A 24,832-nucleotide genomic window follows, 5' to 3' on the forward strand; every position below is an offset into this window, starting at 1 on the left:
GATCAGAGTCAAAAGTCCAAAGCTGTCCTATCCTGTCGTTTTGGGCAGTGGTGTGCTTCTTTTTTTTTAAACCTCCATAGCTGCGCAGAAACCGCATATTAGACTTATGAAACTGCACTATTTCTTTGTTATTTCTGTGAAACCTGATATCCAGAGCTTCTTGTGCAATTTCTTAGTCTCTGACCTTGCCATGTAGTCACTTTCCCAAAATTCTCCCTCTCTCCTTTTCTAAAGTATCTTTGTTTTTGTTTTTGGAACTTTTTCAAAAAGAAATTGCAAACAATTCTTTAAAAAAACTGCAATTACTGCCCCAAGGAAGTGAGTAAATCCAAATAAATGCTGAATAATCCTCAAAACCAAGAGCAGCTCTTGTCCACTAATTTTTTTTTGTCTCCAGGGTCTAAATTATTTTTAATGAGAAAACTGCTTCTAATAAAGGATTAGATTAGATTCCCTACAGTGTGGAAACAGGCCCTTCGGCCCAACAAGTCCACACCGCCCCTTGAAGCATCTCATCCAGGCCCACCCCCCTATAACATCCCTGAACACTATGGGCAATTTAGCATGGCCGATCCACCTAGCCTGCATATCTTTTGGACTGGGGGAGGAAACCGGAGTACCCGGAGGAACCCACGCAGACACGGGGAGAATGTGCAAACTCCACGTGGACAGTTGCCCGAGGCTAGAATTGAACCCCTGTCCCTGGCGCTGTGAGGCTGCAGTGCTAACAACTGAGCCACCATGCCGCCCTAAATGTGATGTGATGTGAACGACTTTATCAAGAAGAGCATCGTTTTTAAAGATAATTTCAGGATGTACGTTGATACCGTCTTGTCTCTGCAGTCTTGTGTGGCTTGTCTTGACAGCATAAAATAAAGTATTTGGCCGCACTTGTCTGATCAAACTATTTCCCCCCCACCTTCGCCACACTCGGCAAAGCTCCATTCTCGACCTCTGTCGGCTATCATCTGATTTCCTTTCTGTTGATCCGTAACCATTAATGATGTAGTGTCCATTTGTTTTGAAGAAAATAGTACTGTGTCAACTGACAACATTGAACCCTATTACTAACCAACATAGAATGACAGTTTTTAAGCAACATGCTGATTTAAAAGATAATGGTATTTATCACTTTGTTTAGAATCACAGCATTTGAGAATGAGCAAAAGTTCTTTAGAACTTTTGTACAGGCACAATCTGACTGCCTTCTGGTATAAGACGGTGATGGTGTGTTACAGATAACTTGGAGTTGCAGTAGCAAAATGCATTTTTTTTTAAAAACCTGCATGTTAAATTCTGGAAATATGGATAATGATGGCAGAGGCTCCATGGTTCTCTATCTCACAGTTCACTCAGAATCTCTCCTGCTTTAACTAATATTGGGATGCAAAAAATGTTCTGGGATGGAGCTCCAACCCAGAACTTCTGCCTTCGGTTGGAATGTTACCCAGTATTTCTTAGTTTAGATTTTGCCACTCTTTTGGTAGATCTGACTATTGTCCACCATTTGAACAATTTTTCTTTTCTTTTACAGAATTCATGGAAGGAGGAGTTGGTCATGTTGAAATGCTTTTTCGATGTAATTACTTAGCTTTGGTTGGAGGTGGTAAAAAGCCCAAGTATCCTCCCAATAAAGGTATAGCTTGGTCAGTGGAAATGTGATATTGAGAATTAGCCCCCTTGTGATTAGATTGTTTAATACTTGTGCCTCACTGAAACTGGTTTGTGACTTGATTTGAAAATGCAACTTAAGTTGATTACAACGGTGTAGTGGCTATGCTGTTGGACTGACACTCTATGTCGTAATCTAACCATAGTAAATCGCAGTCTTGATATACTGGAATCGGAGAAAATTACTGTATAATATGCCAGATTTACATTTAAACCCAACTGTTTCAGTACAATTCTTTCAAGTATTGTGATTCTAAAGTAGCTGATGATACTTCCTGAAGTATGACTGAACCAATATCACTAGAAGATCACCTCATACCAGAGCGTCTAGAAATGGGCAATAAATGCAGTCTTGCCAGTGCTAGCCACATAAAATTTTTCAGAAATTGTATTTTTCTAATGTTTCTGATGCAGAATTATCTGGATTTGTATTTTCATACACCATGTACCAAATGTATTTTCACTGATTCTTAATGCTATATATTAAGATGAAATTTCAAAGATCAGAAAGTGGACCATTTGTTACTCCACATGCAAACCTGAACACGAAAAATGCGATGGTATGAGAAATTTAACATAGCGACATGCATGCATGTTTTAATCACAAACAATTTTACATTTTCAGTCATTTTTCCACAGATAGGTATTGAAATGAACTACTTAAGTGTAGTGATTTAAATCTGTTTCATTTGTCTTTTTTTTCAAAAAAATGCTTGTTAGAATGCAAATAGCGTAGAAATTGAAGTTATTCTTCCAGATTGAAAACCGTAAGTGATTCTGTCTTGAACATCAACATCAACATCAACATCAACTTTTAAGTCCACTGCTTGAAAGTCTTTAGTCCTCAGAAGATTACCTAAAAATGCAGGCACATACATGGTGTTAATTATTACAGAGATAGTAGGACCTGCTGATGCTGGAGAATCTGAGATAACGTGGTGTGAAGCTGGATGAACATAGCAGGCCAAGCAGCATCAGAGGAGCAGGAAATCTAATAATTATTATATTGTTTTGAAAGGCAAGTTGCACTGTTGTTCAGTTGTGAATCTTGCATTTTGCTGTGTTCATTTTCTGTGAATGAAAGAATAAGAGAAGGCCATTTTCCCGCTTGAGCTTGGTCTGCCATTCGCTGGGATCATGGCTGAACTATGACCTAACCCAATATACCCAAGTATCTTGATTAATTGATTTGTATGAGATTAAACAGTTACAGTTGATACATCATCATGGGGACATTTGCTGAAAAGAATGCCCCACTTCACACGTTCCTTTTGTACAGAAATGTTTCCTAAGTTTGCCCCTAGATATCTGGGTCTAATTTTTATGAACATGTGGTTCTAGGTACCCTAACTAGTTAAAATATTTTCTTTCCATCTACCTTATTTGTTTCACTTAGCCTTTTCAAATTCCATGGAAAAACTACTCAATTTGTTTAATATATCCTTGTACACCAAGTACGATTGGGGTGGTGGCAATGTCACCCGGACCAGTAATCCAAGCCCAGAATAATGTTTTGCGGACATAGGTTCAAATCTTGCTGTGGAAAATGGTGGAACTTGAATTTGATAAAAATCTGGAATTGATAAGCTAGGCGGTCATACAGAACAATGAACAAAAAACAATAGGGCATAGGAACAGGTCCTTCGGCCCACCTAGCCTGCACTGATTCCTAATCCTTATTTAGAACTGCTACTTATTACCCAGCACCTTGCTCACTGTCATGACTTGCCTTTCACTACACCTCCAATCTTAGGCTGCGTTTTTCCAAAATTTGCTGCTAATAGACTCTGTCTGCATTCGTGGCAAATAGCACTGAGTAACAGCCTGTAATTGCAGAATCTTTTCTGGCTTTTTGGAAACTCTTTGGGAAGAATCCCTGTTTTACCTCCATATATCTTGGCATAGGAGTAAATTGCCTGTTTTATTTTGACGACAATGTTTTGTGTTGTATTTTAGAAATGTGAGCTACCAACCTCTGCGATTGTGAGCATGGGTCCTGAATGAAATGGAAAGTAATCAAATATTTTCTTCACTAGTCCGATTGAAGGATTGTGAACAAGTAGAACAAGGATTGAGAAAAGAGTGTCAATCAGAATCATAAGTACCGATGTCTGTGTCTCCTATGATTCTGTCTGTGTTTGGGTGTTCACTCGGAGACAACTTGCAAAGTCCACTGGCACTGTACAAGTCTTCTGTGACAAATGGGTGGCACAGGAGCTAGGTGCATCACCAGCTCAAAACGACATTTTAATTTAGTTTTGACAACTTCCCTTCATAAATTTTTTTCTTTCCCGTTGACTGGCTTTTTTTTTGAGTGCCCCATCAGGGCTGTTTTTTTTGTTTGTTTGTTTGTTTATTTATTTGCGTCGAATCAAAGGAGATAGTTCTGCCTGTTGAGTCTGCATTGGCTATTTGCAAGAGCAGATTGGGTTCTCTAATGAGAGAAAAACAATGAGGGGCAAGAAATTTTGGATTTGAGAGGAAAAATAAAGTTTTTCTTAAAAAAAATAATCACGTAAAAATATCCACCAAACAAAATTTGGTGGAATGAAATTCCACAACCATAACTGTCTCTGATACCTCTGTTTCTTTGCAATGCACAATTAGCCATCTGTTTAAAGAATCTCTGGAAGCTAATTAAGATTTAGTTGAAAAACAAATGCACAATTTTGCTGCTGTTGGAGATATGAAATTTTGAAATAAAAGCAGGAAATGCTGAAAATGCTCAACGCCAAAGGTGTTGAGAGAAATTTTTGGGCAGGCCTTCCTTTAGACCAGACCGACGGTGCATCTAGTTACAAAGGCAGGCAAAGGAAAGGAATTAACTAAAGCACATGTTTGGGACAGAGGTAGAAGTGAAAAATTCTGTGATCTAAGAAAGTAAATAACAAAGATGATGGCATAAGAGAAATGTGACAAGTTAGGAAGTAAGATTGATCCCAAGTTTATTTGTCATCTGCAATTGCATATCCTGAAGTAAGGGAGAATAATTTATTAAATTTATGGGTTTGATTTGATATCGTGTAGAAATGATGAAATGCTGTGGTATTTTACAGTAATGATATGGGATGATTTAAAGAAGAAGACTGTTATTGAAATTGAATTTTCAACAGAAGTTAAAGCAGTTAAACTACGGAGAGACAGGTAATTTTTAGAAATTTAAATGCCGTGCTGAAATATGGTTGTCTTACCCTTTTTGTTTTTCATTGTTTGTTTTCATTTTCATAATACTTATAACTTCACTGAATAGGCTAATTAGATGGCAGTGATAACTTATGATTTCTTTTTTCAAACAGGATAACAAATCCAAGCAAGGGAACTACAAGCCCACCAACCTGACATCTGCTATTATGGAGGCGCTTAAAGTTCTTTTTTAGCAAAGATTTTGTAGCTTGGGTTGTGTGAGCTTGTTGACTTGCTTGCTGAGCTGGCTTGTTTTCGTTCAGATGTTTCATCACCATGCTGGGAACGTCATCAGTGAGGCCTCCGATTGAAGCTTTGTTCTACTCCGCTTGGAATTTATACGGACTGGTCTGTTAGGGTGAGTGATGTCATTTCCGGTTTTGTTCTGTATGGGTTTGTAGAAGAGGTCCAATTCTATATGTTTGTTGATTGCCTAATGGGTTGGGAACCGTGTGTCTGTCTGGCTTGAACTACTATAGTTATGTTGTCCCAGTTAAACTGTTTGGTTCCCAACCCATTAGGCAATCGACAAACATAAAACTGGACTCCTTCTACAAACCCACACAGAACAAAAACGGAAATGACACTACTCACCATAACAGACTGGACCGTATAAATTACAAGTGGAGTAGAACAATGAAGCTTCATTGGAGGCCTCACTTATGATGTTAGCTAGCTTGATGATGAAGTGTCTGAACAGAAACAAGCCAGCTTGGCAAGCAAGTCAACAACCTCATTGTGGAGATGCTTGAAGGTGGTTCCCCTGTGATCTCTAGGAAAGAGAAAGGACCCAAAGAAGAGGTCCTCCAATGCATGAAAGTTGTGCCTAAGATAATTGCAATGTTTTGTTTTTGGAAGTTACTTAATTGATGGGTTGCTGACCTGGACTTTCAGGAAACTCTTCAATACAGTTGAACATATTACCTGCATTGCTATTTCTCCTTTTCTTTTCTAACAGAATTGTAGTAGTCCTGGATTCCATGATTAAAGTCTTCACATTTACTCACAATCCTCACCAGCTACATGTTTTTGAAACCTGCTACAACCCAAAAGGTGAGTTGGTGTTTATCACTGGGTTCAAAGCCAGCATTTCTTCTGAGCTTTCCTATATCGATGATTTTTATTTTCATTGTTACCGATTTGAGAGCTCCTTTCTATGGGTAACTGTAGCAACAAAGAATTCAACCACGTTCATGTTTAGTTTTCAACAAAATCCAGGATATGTAAGTATTGATTTGACATTTTTGTGGTGAATTTTACAAGTAACAAAATTTTGGTGGAGCTACCTATCCCCGTACACCACTGCAGGAATATGACGTATGTATCTTGCCTGTTTCCTCTGATTATAGTGCCAGAAATTGTGTTTACAAGTATGAAAAGGATTAAGAGGTAATGAAAATGCGTACTGTTCTCAAAGTCAACTCCCACCCTCTCCATTCGATTATCAAACAATGATGAACCTGAACCCCTGTTGTCTGTAAACCTGAATCACGGTACTTGCAGCTTTTTCCTTCTGCAGCTAAGGTGCTGAGCAAAAAGTAGTTACAAATTGTTCAGTGATTTTTAGGTTTATATTTTAAACAATTTCTACACCCATATTTGGTAAAGTTTTTTTTTGTTTTGTTTTTGTGATGTAGCTGTACAAGAACAGCACATATTCACTAATTTGATTACTCAATTATCTCTGCCATACTTTTGAACATTGCCCCTTTTTTGTAGCTAGATTTCCAACAAAGTAAAGTTGCCCAGCAACATTTTTCTTTTTGATTGTAAGAATTTATTTTTGAAACTATTTAAATATAACATTAGTGCAGAATAACCCATTTTACTATCCCATTCGATGTTTGGTAAGCTTGAGAATTTTAACTGTTTTGGAAATATTTGGTTAAGGAAATTTTATTTCCTGTGCCAAGTGCTGGGTGATTCATCTGCCTGTAAATTTTAAAGGTTTACTTGTTTGATTAAACTCCAGTCCTACGACTTATTCAAAGTAAATTGAAGCATCATTCATAAAATTACTGCATTGTCCTGGGCAATATAATTGGAAGGCTGTCAGTAATTAGGGGGAAATAAACTGTCGTCAATTTTGTGAAATTCTTTTCAGAGACTTACAAATAGGATGCATGGATTTTCAGTGTGGATGTTACCCTGCTGGATTTCAGAAATAGTATTGGTCACCTGATTGATTTGCAAAACACGTGTTCTATGGGATAGATGCAAACTATTGGCCGCATTGATGCTTGGCTAAAAGGTAGATACCAAGATTGGTGGTATTTGGAGATGCAAGAGGGCTTTGCTGATGCCCCATACAGGTTGGAAACAGTGTTGTTTGAAATCTTTACAATTTTGAGAATAGAATGCTATTCCACATTTAAAGTTTGTTTTATACAGAGGACTGTTGATGATTATACTTTATACTTTAAATCAAATTGACCTCCAAAAAGGCTTGATAAATAAGTAGAGACTTGACCAAGATACCTAATATAGATAAATAGCCTTTTACATCAGAGATGATGTGAACTGCAGATGCTGGAGAATCCAAGATAACAAAGTGTGAAGCTGGATGAACACAGTAGGCCAAACAGCAACTCCGGAGCACAAAAGTTGACATTTCGGGCCTAGCCCCTTCAAGGTCTAGGCCCGAAACGTCAGCTTTTGTGCTCCTGAGATGCTGCTTGGCCTGCTGTGTTCATCCAGCTTCACACTTTATTATCTTGGCCTTTTACCTGTGTTCAGTTTTTTTTCACGTTTGATATGTATATGTTGTGTTTGGAATTAAAACTAAACACCTTTTTTTTTCAATAAAGCTTATCTTCGAGATCTTGGCAAAATGAAATTATGTGCTGCAACCTGACTTAATTGTTGTTTTGTCCCATCTCCTCTTGTTGCTTCCAGGATTATGTGTCCTTTGTCCAAACAGCAACAATTCTCTTCTCGCGTTTCCAGGAACACACACTGGGCATGTGCAAATAGTGGACCTTGCCAGCACTGAAAAGCCTCCAGTTGACATACCTGCGCATGAAGGAGTTCTGAGCTGTATTGCTTTAAATCTTCAGGGCACCCGTATAGCCACAGCTTCAGAAAAGGCAAGATTTTTTTAAAAAGTCAGTCTTTTAGATACCACTGCTTTATCTTACCTTGCGCTCTTGCTCTCATCATTGGTTTACTGTGAGGCAGTGAGGGGCTAAGAGTAGGGTGGGTATGTGTTTAGAGTGGTGCCATGAGCAAATTGTGATTCCAGGATATGAGAAACACTCCTGTTTTTCTGCTGTTCTTTGCATGCACCTTGCTGCGCTGTCACTGGCAGCAATATCACAGGCACTGCAACAGGTAGTGGTGGTGCCTCCTGCAGTTGTGGTGACAATAACAGCTTAGAAATTCAGCTTAACAGTCCTGTTCTCCAAGAAATACAGCAAAAGATTACTAATCAGGAACTTGATGTTGCATCCTGATTCTGTACGTAGCAGGTATTTATCACTTGGTTTATAAATAGCATTTACAAGCAGTATTTGATTTGTGGAGCATCACTGGAAGCCAGGTTTTCAAATTGACTTTTTGTGCGTATTATTTAAGATGGATTTTCTTTGTTTTTAAAGGCAAATTTTGTTTGTCTTCTCAGTATTGCTTCCACCTGAAATGCATATTAAAACTGTTGAAATTCTGTACCAGTTAAATGTGTGGAGGTCGAGCATGACTGTGTCGGTAAATCAGTGTCCAGTTTTTCTACTTGCTCTGCTCCATGATGTGTGGACAGTTAGTTGATCTTATAAAGTCAGAGTCATAGTCATAAAGCACAGAAACAGACCCTTCCGTCCACCTCGCCTGAGCTGACCAGTTTCATTTGCCATCTGTTGCTCCATATCCCTCGTAAACCCTTCCTATGCCTGTGCCCATCCAGATGCCTTTAAATGAAATAATAGTACCTGCCTCTTCTACCACCTCCTGGTAGCTCATTCCATACATGCACCAGTCAATGTGTGAAAGTTACCCATGGTGTTTTAAGCGTTTTTCCCCTGTCTCCTTTTTATTTTAAACCTATGCCCTCTAGTTTTGGACTCTTCCACCCTAGAAAAAATACCTTGGCTATTGACCCGATCCATGCATCTTATGATTTTTATAAACCTCTTTTAAGGCCATCCCTTGGCCTCCAGGGAAAGAAGCCCCTGCAGACCTGGCAACATCCTCAAATGTCTTCTGAACCCTCATTTTAACAGTTTCCTTCCTATAGACAGGTGACTCTACAACACACTTTTTTTTTCCCCCCTAATCTCTTTTTTTGTTTTTGCTTTCACCCCCCCAACCTCATGTCCCAGCACCGCACCATAGACATATTAATCATTTTTAAGGTGTTTATCTATAGAAAGTTTGTTATTTTATGCAGGGAACGTTGGTCCGAGTTTTTGACACAACCACAGGACAGCTCATCCAAGAGTTGCGAAGGGGATCACAAGCAGCAAACATTTATTGGTATGTTTAAAACTCTACTACTTAGCAATGATTTAACTTGTTCTGGCTGTGTGAGTTTTGTCCTTTTTACTAAGGATAGGGTGTTTAAGATTCGGAGTTGGTGCTTTTGGTTTATATTTAGTTTGACCAAAGACACACCTTGTTGGATGAAAATGAAATGTTTTGGGCTCTTTTTCCAACACTAAATCTCAGAATAACTCAACAATTTTCATCTGACAAAGATATAGAACAGGAAAGATGCACAGACTGTGATGAACATATTCTGAGAAAAATGTTCTTTTTAATCTCATTTATTTCTGCAGCAGATTTTAGTTCTAAACGATTATAACTTCCACACATTCATAATGTGCACCCCAAATATCATTCTAGATCCAACCGATAGGCAACATCCTCTCAGAATGGGTGCATTCTGTTTGTAAAAGGCAATTGGATCAGTCACTTAATACTATCGACACTAACTGTCTAGGTCCACTTCTACAAAATGTTTTTGTCTTTGTATGTCATCCATTCAATAATTGTCATAATTTATACAAAAAAATCTTGCCAAATGCACATCTAGCTTGATCAACATCTACAAATAGCTGATTTGTTTTTGTGCAGCATTTAAATCTCTCCTTTTTACCCGGACATTTGCAACTATAGAACATATTTATTTAATATTGTCATGTTAATCTTCCCTTTTTTATTTTTCAGACATGTTTATATTTCCTCCACTATTGAATACTGGAGGCCAGTTTGTTGAATTCTAGATTTCCAAGTTCAAATATTTTTACTTGATGTCAACTTCTTCTGGCTTTTTAAATTTTGTTTTTGTTGGATTATTCACTTAAAAAGGTGTTTAAATTCTGCTCCTGCTACCTTTTTGTTTATATATTTTAAAAAAAACGTTTGCCAAGAGGTACCATAAATTGTGGTGTGGCTAAATTGATTTTTGACTAGAAAAATGAAATTAACAAGCACATAGAAAAAGGATGCTAAAGCATTTTTGGGGTACATAAGTAACAACGAGAATTGAGAGGGAATAAACTTGAAACCTTTTTTGATTTCTTTGAAGGAAAAAGCAGTAAAAGGATATTGCAGTGGAAGTGGCATGTAAGGAGTTTCAGAAGCTCTTTCAGTTGCATGGAGGGTGGAGTCTGGGACCAATCTCTCTCCAAAAGATTGACAATTAAACAAGACCGCTGTTGCTTTTTGTAAAATAAACACAAAATATGCATTCGTAAAACACTCCCTCGAATCATAATAGATACTGGTCATAGCAAAAAATGCTCAAAACATCCAAGCTATTATTGATTTGGAAAATACATAATGCTGAAAATACTCCAATCAAGCAGCAACCACAAAGAAAGAAACAGTTGACATTTCAAGCTGATCCCTTCGACCAGGACTGGGAACATTTTAGAGATGTAGTAGTTTTCAGAAAGGACTGGGTCAGGCTAGGACAAAAGGGAAGCCTGTGATAGGCTGCAAGATACAGATTGAATCTCAGTAGGGTTAGTCTTACCCGAGCTAACGAGAATACTGATGAGGAAGGAGGGGAAAGAAAACATAACTAAGCTTACACCAGGTGTGCTGCTGTTTGAAAGCAGAAAATAAAAGAGCAACTTTACCATATGAAGGAATCCAGTTTAGGGATGAGCTGTGGAGGGGAGGAGAGAGCAAAGTTTGCAGTCTGAAATTGTTGTGCTCTATGTTTAGACTGGAAGGCTATAAAGTCCTAATTAAAAGATGAGATGCTGTTCCTTAAACTTTGAGTTTCATTGCCATTGGCCAGTTGTATTGTTTCAAAGATATTAGCGTGACAGCAAATTAGAGAAATAAGGCCACCAGAAGATTGCGGTCACAGCTGCAGACCAGGAGGTGGTGTTTTTTTAAGATTTGATTAGATTCCCTACTGTGTGGAAACAGGCCCTTTGGCCCAACAAGTCCACACCGCCCCTTGAAGCATCCCATCCCCCTATAACCCACACACTCCTGAACACTACGGGCAATTTAGCATGGCCAATCCACCTAACCTGCACATCTTTGGACTGTGGGAGGAAACCGGGGCACCCGGAGGAAACCCACGCAGACACAGGGAGAATGTGCAAACTCCACACAGTCAGTCGCCCGAGGTGGGAATCGAACCCGGGTCCCTGGTGCTGTGAGGCTGCAGTGCTAACCACTGAGCCACCGTGCCGCCTCTGTGTTTTTAAATGCAATTTAATTGAGGTTTACAAAATACTGGTTGCTGTGTAAAGAATTACAGCCACCTTAAATGTAGAACTGCTATCACATTTGGTTTTGTTTTCTCAAGACAACCGGATATGAAACATTGAAATTTTGACCAAGTCTGTAGAGGTATGCACAGGCCAGTTTGACTGGGGAAAAACCCATTCAGACCCAAGTTAATTGTATCTGCCTTGTCGTGGAAGAAAAAGACCTTCCAAAACAACTCATTGATTTGTATGCTATTATAAGTAAAAGTAGTATTCGGTGTGGCAAGGCAGACATTAAGCCCTTGATTACTTGATGCTAACTGCCATGAGCCCAAAAGATGACTTTGTCACGAGACAAATTTTTCTTTTGCTTCTAAGAAGTCGATCTCATTGACTGGGCTAGAGTTATTGCCCATCTCCAACTTCCTTTGAGGTTGATAGTGAGTTGCTGCATTCTTTGGGTTGTAGGGACAGCTGCAGTGCTGTCAGGAAGGGTGTTCCAGGATTTTGACCCAGGGGCAGCGAAGTAACCATGATTCATGTTCCAAGTCAAGATGATGTAAGATTTAGAGAGAACTTAAAATTGATGATATTCCCATGCCTCTGCTGCCGTTGTACCTCCTAGTAGAAATTGTGGGTTGGCAAGATGCTGTAAAGGACACATTGAGAATTTTAAAAAGGAGATTCAAAGAAAGGGTGTTGAAGTAAAGGAGACCACATGAAGAGCAGCTAATACAGTGGATTAGATTGAAAGAAGTGCTCTTAGAAGGTGTGCTTGGGACCTTTTTGACAGTGAGGAGTGATGAGGTGAAAAGGTAAGTATTTTACCTTCTTTGACTTCTTGAAGCTGCTATGGATGAGGTGGGAGGCAATTGCGAGAGTGTGTTAGGAGTTGGTATTGGAGTGGACCAGGATGTGTCAGGGGATTCCTTTATGTGGAAAGCTGACATTGGAAGGGCAGAGGGAGCATGTTTGTTTGTAACGTCCTAGTGGATGTGGCAGAAAAAGATCCTATTCCCTTGAACGCTTGCCATTTTCACCTCTTCCTTCCTTCCTCACTTGAAGAAACCTTTTGAGGTGAAGCAGTGATTTATTTGTGTTGCTATAATAAAAATGTCCTACTTTCAATCTAGCCTACTGTATTCACTGCATACAGTGCAGTCTTCTCTAGTTTGGCAAGATGAAAAGCATGGAACACCTCTGTTTTGTCTATGTGATTGAGTCTGACTCTGACCTTGCATTGTTACACTAAAATGGCAACGTCTCGCTCTCGTGCCAATACTGCTGCCCTTGGGCTGCTGCAATGGTCCAGTAAGCCCAATGCAACCCCAATTTCTGCTTAGGTGTTTTTGCTGCCTTCAGGACTCCACATTGAATTCAACTCCTTCAGAAAATGAATGCTGTCCTCCATTTTGTTTACATTCATCCACCCATCAATGCAGCTGGTGTCACATTTTGTGGGGATTTGCTTTCTGACCTACTACTTCTATTATCCACACCTGCCATTAACATCTATATCTGTGTATCTCTTTGGTCACCCCTAGTTCTGGGCATTCTCACCATCTATTTCATTTGCTCCTTCTCCCTGTTTGTCAATAGCATTTAAAACCATTATTTTCCAACACCCTTTAGTTCAGAAGAAGAGTCATATTGGTCTTGAAACAATGACTATTTCCCTTTCCATAGGTGCTGTAAGACCTGTAGACTTTCTTTTTGTGGCTGTAGTTCATGATCAGTTTTGCTAGTGAACTATACCTATGCAAATGTTTGTGAAGTATTTTTGCTCCAAAAATCAAAGATTGTGCTTCACAATCTGTTTGTTTGTAACTTCACTGACCATCGCAGAGTGTGCAAGTAAAATGTGGTCAGCCTGCATGAGAACGTAATAAATAGAAGCAGGAAGAGGCCATTCAGCTATTCAAGCCCGCTCCACAATTCTGTAAGATCATGACTGATGTGCCCCAGTCCTCATCTTTTCAGCTACCTGATCAGACAATTCCTCTATATATAAAAACAAAAATCTACCTCCTTTTCTAAATATTTAGTGGAAGACCATAAGAAATAAGACAAAAATAAGCCAATTGGCCCCTTGAGCCTGATCTGCCTTTTGATAACACCATGACTCACCCAATATTCCTCACTTCCATTTTCCTGCCCTTCCCCCGCAAGCCTTGATTCTCTTAATGATCAAGAATCTATCTATCTCAGTCTTAAATATGCACTCTGTCTCCACAGACACACAACTCTAATGAGATGAAATATCTAGCTTCTGCAGCTGTCTGGAGCAGGAAATTCCAGCTATTCACCACTCTCTAAGAGAAGAAACTCCTTTGCTTCTGTTTTAAATGAGCCCTTATTCTGTAACTCTGGTCACTCGTTTGACATTGCCCCCCTAATAGACACACATTTCAGTGTCTACCATTTCAAACCTCCCCTTAGAATCTTCTATTTTTCAGATGGATTAAACAGGTTAACTATCTTGATCAGTCAACCCCTTTTGTCCCTGGAATCAGCCTGAGCCTGGTGAATCTCTCTTTTTGAACATCCTCCTATGCCAGTATATCCTTTAAATGTGGGGACCAAAACTCTTCCACTAGCTTGTGGAATGTGGGCATCCCTGGCTGGCCAGCATTTATTGCCCAGCCCTAATTGCTATTGAGAAGGTGGTGAGGAGTTGCCTTCTCGAATTGCTGCAGTCCGTGTGCTGTAGGTTGACCTACAAAGCCCTGAGGAAGAGAATTCCAAGATTTTGTCCCAGTGAAGGAATGATGACATATTTCCAAGTAAGATGGTATGTGTCTTGGAATGGAATTTGCAGGTGGTAGTGTTTCCATGTATATGCTGCCCATGTCCTTCTAGATAGAAATGGTAATGGATATGATAGGAGCTGCCTAAGGATCTTTGAATTTAAACTGTACTCTAGATGCGACATCATGAACACCCTGCACAGTCGTAATGAACTTTCCTTTTTTTTCCAACCACTTGAACCCTCGATCAATAAAGACCAAAATTCCATTTGCTGCCTTAATTGCTGTGCCTGCACGCTGATGTTTTGCGTTTAATGCACAAGAACAATTAGATCCTACTGCACTTGTATTGGAGTTTTTCTCCACTTAATGAATGGTAATATATTCAATAATGGGGTTTCAGACAATCATCCATAGAAGGTTCACGTGATCATAGGCCGAGCTAATTCACGTGGAGATGATGTTCTGTCAAGGGCCACAATTTCTTTTCTTCTCTGTGCTTTCATGGCATCATGCTGTTTCATTGTAATAAGATGTGAGGCTGGATGAACACAGCAGGCCAAGCAGCATCTCAGGAGCACAAAAGCTGACGTTTCGGGCCTAGACCCTTCATCAGAGAGGGGGATGGGGAGAGGGAGCTGGAATAAATAGGGAGAGAGGGGGAGGCGGACCGAAGGTGGAGAGTTAAGAAGATAGGTGGAGAGAGTGTAGGTGGGGAGGTAGGGAGGGGATAGGTCAGTCCAGGGAAGACGGACAGGTCAAGGAGGTGGGATGAGGTTAGTAGGTAGCTGGGGGTGCGGCTTGGTGTGGGAGGAAGGGATGGGTGAGAGGAAGAACCGGTTAGGGAGGCAGAGACAGGTTGGACTGGTTTTGGGATGCAGTGGGTGGGGGGGGAAGAGCTGGGCTGGTTGTGTGGTGCAGTGGGTGGAGGGGACGAACTAGGCTGGTTTAGGGATGCAGTAGGGGAAGGGGAGATTTTGAAACTGGTGAAGTCCACATTGATACCATATGGCTGCAGGGTTCCCAGGCGGAGTATGAGTTGCTGTTCCTGCAACCTTCGGGTGGCATCATTGTGGCACTGCAGGAGGCCCATGATGGACATGTCATCAAGAGAATGGGAGGGGGAGTGGAAATGGTTTGCGACTGGGAGGTGCAGTTGTTTGTTGCGAACTGAGCGGAGGTGTTCTGCAAAGCGGTCCCCAAGCCTCCGCTTGGTTTCCCCAATGTAGAGGAAGCCGCACCGGGTACAATGGATGCAGTATACCACATTGGCAGATGTGCAGGTGAACCTCTGCTTAATGTGGAATGTCATCTTGGGGCCTGCGATAGGGGTGAGGGAGGAGGTGTGGGGACAAGTGTAGCATTTCCTGCGGTTGCAGGGGAAGGTGCCGGGTGTGGTGGGGTTGGAGGGCAGTGTGGAGCGAACAAGGGAGTCACGGAGAGAGTGGTCTCTCCGGAAAGCAGACAGGGGAGGGGATGGAAAAATGTCTTGGGTGGTGGGGTCGGATTGTAAATGGCGGAAGTGTCGGAGGATGATGCGTTGTATCCGGAGGTTGGTAGGGTGGTGTGTGAGAACGAGGGGGATCCTCTTAGGGCGGTTGTGGCGGGGGCGGGGTGTGAGGGATGTGTTGCGGGAAATACGGGAGACGCGGTCAAGGGCGTTCTCGATCACTGTGGGGGGGAAAGTTGCGGTCCTTAAAGAACTTGGACATCTGGGATGTGCGGGAGTGGAATGTCTTATCGTGGGAGCAGATGCGGCGGAGGCGGAGGAATTGGGAATAGGGGATGGAATTTTTGCAGGAGGGTGGGTGGGAGGAGGTGTATTCTAGGTAGCTGTGGGAGTCGGTGGGCTTGAAATGGACATCAGTTACAAGCTGGTTGCCTGAGATGGAGACTGAGAGGTCCAGGAAGGTGAGGGATGTGCTGGAGATGGCCCAGGTGAACTGAAGGTTGGGGTGGAAGGTGTTGGTGAAGTGGATGAACTGTTCGAGCTCCTCTGGGGAGCAAGAGGCGGCGCCGATACAGTCATCAATGTACCGGAGGAAGAGGTGGGGTTTGGGGCCTGTGTAGGTGCGGAAGAGGGACTGTTCCACGTAACCTACAAAGAGGCAGGCATAGCTGGGGCCCATGCGGGTGCCCATGGCCACCCCCTTAGTCTGTAGGAAGTGGGAGGAGTCAAAAGAGAAGTTGTTGAGGGTGAGGACGAGTTCAGCTAGGCGGATGAGAGTGTCGGTGGAGGGGGACTGGTCGGGCCTGCGGGACAGGAAGAAGCGGAGGGCCTTGAGGCCATCTCCATGCGGAATGCAGGTGTACAGGGACTGGACGTCCATGGTGAATATGAGGTATTGGGGGCCAGGGAATTGGAAGTCCAGGAGGAGGTGGAGGGCGTGGGTTCCTGGAGGAGGTGGATCCCTCACACCCCGCCCCCGCCACAACCGCCCTAAGAGCACAAAAGTTGATGAAGGGACTAGGCGTGAAGCGTCAGCTTTTGTGCTCCTGAGATGCTGCTTGGCCTGCTGTGTTCATCCAGTTTCACACTTTGTTATCTTGGATTCTCCAGCGTCTGCAGTTCCTATTATCTCTTACTAAAATGAGTCTCTTAATTAGTTTGAGCTCCAGATTTCATAGAGCAGCCATATACCAAGCAAACTGCCTGTCATCTTGTACCATCTATCATCTGAACAAAGCTTACTTGTTTACTGTTTGACCTGAATGGCTGAGCTGAATCAAAAGAGAAACACTGGAAATATTACAGACTAACTTTTTGGATCAGTTCTCATCTTGCCATATTCTGGCATAAGCTGAAAGTGCTGTTTGTTTTTGTTATCCTAGTTCCTCTTTTGATTTACGTTTTAAGTTGTTTTGTGTCATAATTGTTTTGCACATTTTTCCTTCCTTCACTGGTACTCCCTGAGGCAAGTAGAATAATAAGGAACTAAATACACAATTGCCGTTCTGTTAAAGATATACAACTAGTTGACACTCCATTATTTAAGCATTTTTTTTATGATTTGAGATTTCATTCTGTTGCAGCTAATAGATATTTTTGCCTTGCAGCATTAATTTTAATCAGGATGCATCTTTAATCTGTGTATCAAGTGATCATGGGACTGTTCACATTTTTGCTGCTGAGGACCCAAAAAGAAATAAGCAATCCAGGTAATTGACAAGTAGAAGTTTAAAATTATTGTTTACTGTTGTAATCTGAAATTTGATTAAGTCAAATTTTAGTGATCATTGCAAAATTGCCTCCAGAAGTGTTTTGGTTAAACTGACCTACCAAGCACCTTAGTTCCTTTTGAACAAATAACCCCTTGCATTTATAGACTGCAGACCAGATGAACCAATTGGCTGTCTTCTGCTCCACAACAATTCTGTGATCTAAGCAGAAGCTTATTTTGAAATGCAAACAAATTAACAATGACTTGTAAACAATTGTCTTCTTCCATGATCTAAGGAGACTGAGCATTTTCAGAAAATGCTCAATCAATTCCAGCTCTTGCAAGTATAAGAATAGGTTTCCGTATAATTAGGTTATGTTGGACCTGTATCTGTTTTCCAGCTTTTTGTTTATATTCCTTGACACCTCGCATAAGAAAACAAATGCAGTGCTATCATAAATTTAATTTTGTACAGGCTTAACAAACCACCTGAAACTAGCAACATTTTTACTACCTTTTTGCGCAAAAAGCTACATCCTGATTTTTGCCCTAACGTAGTCTAGTTTTAAAGTTGTCTCCTCGTGGTGTAGACTTCCCGAATAAGGATAATAGTTTCACTGGATTGACCCTTTTCGACCCCTTTAATCATTTGAAATACCTTGTTTTCAGTTCATTGCAGCACCTTGTGTTACAACCAGTGATAGTCTGGCTGATTTGGTTTGGCTTGCTACCACTGGATTTGCAGCATAGTAAAATTAAACTGTTCAATGATCCTCGATTGCTCACTTGTTCCTAACCAGGCATAATGAATAACAATCTCAGATGCCAAGTTTATAAATTGAGCAAAAATTATCAATGTATTATTAGTACTGTAAGTTTAGCAGGACAAAGTTAAACAATGTAATCTAATTAGGATTCAATTTGAACCCACTCTGTCTCAGACACTCTGATAGACACAGGTATAGGATAAATTATAAAGGGGAAAAAAAATTAATTTGCCAGATCAGTTAAAACACTTCCAAGTGATGGATGCCAAACCTTTGTTCAGCCATTTTGATAGTGAGTCGTTCAACAGGCACATAACTGTATATTTAATTTTTGAAGTTGCCAATGAATTCAAACAGTTCAGTAGTCTTTCAGAAGTATTTACTTATTTCTTGTTCTTTATTCAGCATTCAAGAATTCCTTAATCAGCTTTTTGAGGTTGCCTGGATAGCACCGGTCCTCCTCTTAACCAACTCAGCTGCCAGCCCTAGGCATGGCAACGTAGTGTTGAATTGTCCACGGTGTTCCCTAGATTACTGTTTAAATTGTGCTACCTTCCAAGCCAGTCATTGACAGCAAATATGTCTGTTTTCTCTTCCTTTTTTTCGAAAGGCATTACTTCTTCACTTTAGAACTCCAGTCCCCTTAGTAAGGCCTTTCTTGATTTACATGTTCTAATACATGATTAGGTCTATTGTTTACAATGTGCAGAATTACCTATATTGCAGATTATTTGCTCAGTGTTGTGTGCAGCTGCAGATTTTTTTAAACAAACCTGGGTCCAAGATACTCTTACGAAGAAATGCTGCTGTCACTTTTATAATCAGTGGAGATTAGGGTATTGTGCATTTTGTAAGATGAACAGTAGCTAACTTTTCACCAATTTGTAATTGCAGTTTAGCATCTGCAAGCTTCCTTCCGAAATATTTCAGCTCTAAATGGAGCTTCTCCAAGTTTCAGGTTCCTTCAGGCTCACCTTGTATTTGTGCCTTTGGTACTGAGCCAAATGCTGTTGTAGGTAAGTTTTCATTCTTTCCATCCAAGTTATAATTATGCATAATCTAAGAGATCCACAATGTGTGTGTAATGATATTAGTGTCTATGTTGAAGCAGTCCTTTCAAAATTTAATGATTTTTGCTTATTCTTTCACCAAAGACTTGAAAATAATCAAAACTTTCCATTTTGCAAGAAGCTACATAAAGCTTTGCCCATATGTGAAAATCCTGGCCTACTGCCTAGTCTGCTCTTTGAATACTCTGTTCACTTCTGGCCTCCCTGCTGTCAGAAAGATGTTGTGAAACTTGAAAGGGTTCAAAGAAGATTTACAAGGATGTTGCCAGAGTTAGAGGGTTTGTTGTAAGGACAAAATGATTAGGCTGGGACTATTTTTCCTGGAACATTGGAGGCTGAAGCTTATAAAATCATGAGGGTCTTGGATAGAGTAAATAGACAAGGTCCTTCCCCTGGGGTGGGGGAGTCCAAAACTAGAGGGCATGGGTTTAAGGTGCAAGGGGCAAGATTTAAAAGGGTCCTAAGGACCAACTATTTCATGTAGAGGTGGTGTCTGTGTGGAATGAGCTGCCAGAGGCAGTGATGCATGCTGGTACAAATGCAACAATTAAAAGGCATCTGGATAAGTATATGAATAAGAAGCATTAGGAGGGACATGGGCCAAATGCTGGCAAATGAGACTAGGTTTGTTTAGGATATCTGGTCGGCATGGACAGGTTGGATCAAAGTGTCTGTTGCCTTGCTGTATGTCTGACTCTGACTGTAGTGACTTTTTATAGTTGTAAAATACAAAATTTTAAATTGGGAGTTTTTGAGTTGAAAGGGCAGATTTAGATTTGACAGTTCAAGAAATAAACTGACTTTGACTTTGACTTTGTTTCCTTGATGCTTGCCCTGATTTAATGCTGAACTTATCATCTAAGTCACTGGCTTTCAAAGTACCAATCCTGTTCCATAACAGTCCTTGTTTTCGTTTTGAGTTTTTCTCTCAACATAAGAGCTGCTTTGTCTCGAGTCTAGGCTTGTGCAATGCCATTGCACATTGGAGTTAAATTGTGTAGAAATGCTAGAGGCTGCAAACTCATTGTTTAAATATGTTTTTTGCTGATTTTATTCACTAACTTACCAAAGCTTTTTTCCCTAAACCTATTCATTCACATCTAGTCAGTTGTAACTTTTATTAATGTAAGGAATAGCTTTTGAATAAGAGGTATTGAATCTTATTGATTGGACCAAGTAGCAAATAGACACAGCTTAACTCCTTGGATAAGTAGTTTTCTGGGATCCTAACTGAACCTCCCAATTTTTATTAGCAATGCTCCTATCATGCTTCCTTTAAAAATTTGAATGTAAATTGTAGTCCAGAGGAAATAATAGTAATAATAAAGCTTAAAACTGAATCAAATCTTTCAGCTTGAATCAACATCTGTGGGCTGCCATTTTCTTGCAGTCATCTTATTTTTTTTTTAAGTTGCAAATGCAACATCTTTCAAGCTGGAATTTTAGAACCTGTACAGCTGAAGTTTCTCAACAGCTGTTGAAAAATGTACCTGAGGAGAATGGATAATCCAAGCACTTTGTTTTACTTTGTTTCGGCTGTGAACTTTTCCCATTCACTCATGGGACGTGGGTGTCACTGGGCCAGCATTTATTGTCTGTCTCTAGTAGCCATGAGACGGTGGTGATGGTGAGCTGCTATCTTGAACCACTGTGGTTCGTGTGCTGTATTTACCATCACAATACTGTTGTGGAGGGAATTCCAGGATTATGACCCACCAGCACTGAAACAACGAGCACTTCCTGCGGTTGCATGGGAAGGTGCCATGTGTGGTGGGGTTGGAGGGCAGTGTGGAGTGAACACTTGCCCCCACACCACCTCCCTCGCCCCTATCCCAGGCCCCAAGATGACTTTCCATATTAAGCAGAGGTTCACCTGCACATCTGCCAATGTGGTATACTGTATCCATTGTACCCGGTGTGGCTTCCTCTACATTGGGGAAACCAAGCAGAGGCTTGGGGATCGCTTTGCAGAACACCTCCGCTCGGTTCGCAACAAACAACTGCACCTCCCAGTCGTGAACCGTTTCAACTCCCTCACCCATTCTTTAGATCACATGTCCATCATGGGCCTCCTGCAGAGCCACACTGATGCCACCCGAAGGTTGCAGGAACAGCAACTCGTATTCCGCTTGGGAACCCTGCAGCCCAATGGTATCAATGTGGACTTCACCAGCTTCAAAATCTCCCCTTCCCCCACCGCATCCCAAAACCAGCCCAGCCTGTCTCTGCCTCCCTAACCTGTTCTTCCAGTTACCCATCCCTTCCTCCCACCCCCAGCCGCACCTCCATTTCCTACCTACTAACCTCATCCCACCTGTCCGTCTTCCCTGGACTGACCTATCCCCTACCTCCCCACCTATACTCTCCTCTCCACCTATCTTCTTTTCTCTCCATCTTCGGTCCGCCTCCCCCTCTCTCCCTATTTATTCCAGAACCCTCACCCCATCCCCCTCTCTGATGAAGGGTCTAGGCCCGAAACGTCAGCTTTTGTGCTGCTGAGATGCTGCTTGGCCTGCTGTGTTCATCCAGCTTCACACTTAATTATCTTTGGATTCTCCAGCATCTGCAGTTCCCATTATCACTGATACAATATTTAGTCTGCATTCATTACAGGTTCAATTCAAGCACAATAATGAAGACTGAATGTGTGGTAGTTTTGCCTGTGAAACTCTGAAAATAGCACACATTCACAGCCCTTATTATTCTTCCTGAATTGAACCTGTAATGGATGCAAAGTAAACAATTTTTCTTTTTTTTTTGCTTTCTAGGAATGAATAAAATTGGTCTTGTTTCTGTCGTACAGTTATCTACAAATTCCCTTCCAGGGGATTTTCCTAGCTGCACAATTTTTTGTTTTGAAAAAAACCTTGAATAGCTACTCTGTCCTGTGTCTACCATTAATCTTTAATTGTTTGTTTGAATTTCAAATCTGAGATTACAACTTGTAATGTTTAGAAAAACTGGATAATGGCATTAGCAATAAATCTGCAGTGAGACAAATGCTTAAATTTTGAATAGTTTTACAAAATAGAAAAAGTTGGTTTCCCACCATAAGTTTCTTTTTGGAAGTCATACCTGTCCTTGAGCTCATTCTGCTACAGATGTAAGGTGGCAGTGTTAACCAACCAAATGGTTATCTACAACTAAAATTCCCATTTGTACAATTGTCTGAGTCAATCCAGTCACTTTGTAATAAAGGTTTGTTGTTTGAGTTGCTGTAAGCTGGCTTTTGTCGGCTTGAGCAGGAGCAGCTATGCTGAAAGGCTGGTAATTGATATGCTGTTTTAGATTTGCTTATCTTAAGAGTATCTTCAGCCACAAGTGTCAACAAAAAAGAAATAAATCAATTACAGTACCAGATGCTTGTGAAATGATGCAGTAGTTAGACTTACTACAAGTTGGACGTGGAAATCTGGAAAATCCAAACCCCAGCACACCCGAGGGTGCTGGACTTTGGTGATTGTACCTGTGTTTCTTTTTTTCTGTTAATCAAGATTGTTTTAGCCCTTATTTAATCTCCGTTGTAAAACTGCTGAATAGAAATCTAGGTGTAGAGCTGGATGAACACAGCAGGACAAGCAGCATCAGAGGAGCAGTTCGGCTGACGTTTCGGGCCGAGACCCCCTTTTTTTTTTCTGAAGGAGCATCTAGGCCCAAAACGTCAGCCTTCCTGCTCCTCTGATGTTGCTTGGCCTGCTGTGTTCATCCAGCTCCACACCTTGTTATCTCAGATTCTCTAGCATCTGCAGTTCTTACTATCTCTGAATAGAAATCTAGTTTCTTTAGCATTAAAATTCAGTAACCCGGTCTGTTTTATTTCAGCAATTTGTGCAGATGGCAGCTACTACAAATTTTTATTCAACACCAAAGGCGAGTGCACCCGAGATGTCTATGCCCAATTCCTGGAAATGACAGATGATAAGATATGACTGTGAATGATATGAGTGCAAATTACTTTTCAAACAGATTTCCTGATACTGTGTTTTAACTTGCCACCTAAAAGAGGATAGTGTTACATGACTAAACTGAGGGATATAATAAATCTCTAGTGATGGACTGCATTTAGAAGGCTCCATTTATTATTTTTGCCATTTTCAAATTCTGTTATGGAATTTTTCAGGTTGTGGGAGAATTTTTTTAAATAAAATGAATAGAAGCACTTAATCTTTGACCACAGGAAATAACAAATCTTTCAAACCTTTCATAAAAAAACTCTTGTACTAAGTGTGCCTGTCTAAATGGTTTTCTTTGTGACTGGATGTTTACAATATATTTTGGAGCAGCGGGTTTTTCTGTAATGTTTGACTTGTTTGCTGGTGCAGAAAACTGCCAATGCCTAATGTGAGCAATTACTTGTCAAATACACAAGCCCAGAAAAAGGTGCAGTCATCACATCTCCATTTCATTTTAACCATATGTTGTGGCCTCTGAATGTGTCAAGCTTAAATGGGCATCAAGTTGCACAATGCTGTTAGCAGTGAAATTATCTCCAGGTCAGCTCATGGAATTAAGTACCCAGTGAATTTTGCTCTTTTCAGTTTGGAATCCATGAGTAGAGAAAGCTATGAACTGGTGTCTGTTTAAAACAAGATGCCCAATTTATTAGCATCAAGTTTTGTGCTAAATGTATATAAAGTACAAAACATTTCTAATTTCAAAATGCTGATTTTTAATATAAACTACACACTAAGTTGAACTTGTATATTACTGATTTTTTTTTTGCTTAGAAAGAAGGTCTGATACGTTTTTTAATAAGGAAAGGTAAGATTTCCATCTGCATCTGATGGAGATTCAAAAATTTGTCTATCTGTTGCACATGAGTAAATTGACATCCATACTGAGAACCTTTTATATACGTCTAAAGTACTGTACAGGGAACAAATCATTGTAGTTTTTGCAGAATAAACTAATAAACATTTACAGAGAATTTAGTGTTTAAAACAATGTTTTGGTTTTTTTTTCATTAAATTTAATTTTAAGGTTTAGCAACTTACTTATTTTGATATTTCTTCCCTTTAATTTTTAGTAAATTGGATGACTTTTTTTCCCTTTGATTATATTACACTATTAGATTACAGACTAGAGCCTCAAAATCTAACATAATTTCTGTGATCAGGTTTGACCAAATAATCCAGTTTGGTTTTAAAATGGATTTAAAGCCAGTAAGCTAAAACTTCAAATATTTTCTTAAAATAGTTAACCGGATTTGTTGTTTTAGTGGAAGCTAGCTCATTAAATGAATATCACTTGTTAAATATTTGGCTGTTTTTGATCAGTGGCATCTTATTGAAAAGGATCACTTAAAATGATTGTTATCTCACAGGATTTTCCCCAGAGATTGTCAGAGCAGACTTAAATGGAAACTGATTTTTCTTTTGTTAAAATGTTAATAGCTTATTTATTTATCCAGACTAACTTAGACTTAAGAATTTTCTGTTGGCATGTGAAAACTCATGGTTCAATAACCTATGTGCTTTATTTTATTGACAGAAAAGCACACAAATATAACTGACAGACTACTTTTTTTTTAAAAATAGCCAAGTTACGCTATAATCTGCTTTATTTCCG

The 24,832-nt window shown here is 40.3% G+C and overlaps 1 protein-coding gene across 7 annotated transcripts in view; it reads left to right on the forward strand.

Annotated features, from left to right (window-relative positions):
- wdr45b (WD repeat domain 45B) overlaps positions 1-24,191 on the forward strand; it is a 44,253-nt gene extending 20,062 nt beyond the window's left edge. For 6 of the 7 annotated variants that reach the window (XM_059653793.1, XM_059653794.1, XM_048555154.1 and 3 more), the window contains 8 exons: positions 1,535-1,636; positions 4,728-4,815; positions 5,813-5,907; positions 7,750-7,940; positions 9,236-9,321; positions 17,324-17,425; positions 19,089-19,210; positions 23,087-24,191. In XM_059653793.1, the coding sequence (XP_059509776.1) occupies positions 1,535-1,636; positions 4,728-4,815; positions 5,813-5,907; positions 7,750-7,940; positions 9,236-9,321; positions 17,324-17,425; positions 19,089-19,210; positions 23,087-23,193 (893 nt within the window). In that variant the 3' untranslated portion in view covers positions 23,194-24,191. The remainder of the gene's footprint in view (positions 1-1,534; positions 1,637-4,727; positions 4,816-5,812; positions 5,908-7,749; positions 7,941-9,235; positions 9,322-17,323; positions 17,426-19,088; positions 19,211-23,086) is intronic. The other variant, XM_059653798.1, reaches the window with a different exon arrangement.
- Positions 24,192-24,832: the final 641 nt, after the last annotated feature.

Source organism: Stegostoma tigrinum, chromosome 22 (genome assembly GCF_030684315.1).
Source record: "Stegostoma tigrinum isolate sSteTig4 chromosome 22, sSteTig4.hap1, whole genome shotgun sequence".
In the NCBI taxonomy this organism is placed as follows: Eukaryota; Metazoa; Chordata; class Chondrichthyes; order Orectolobiformes; family Stegostomatidae; genus Stegostoma; species Stegostoma tigrinum.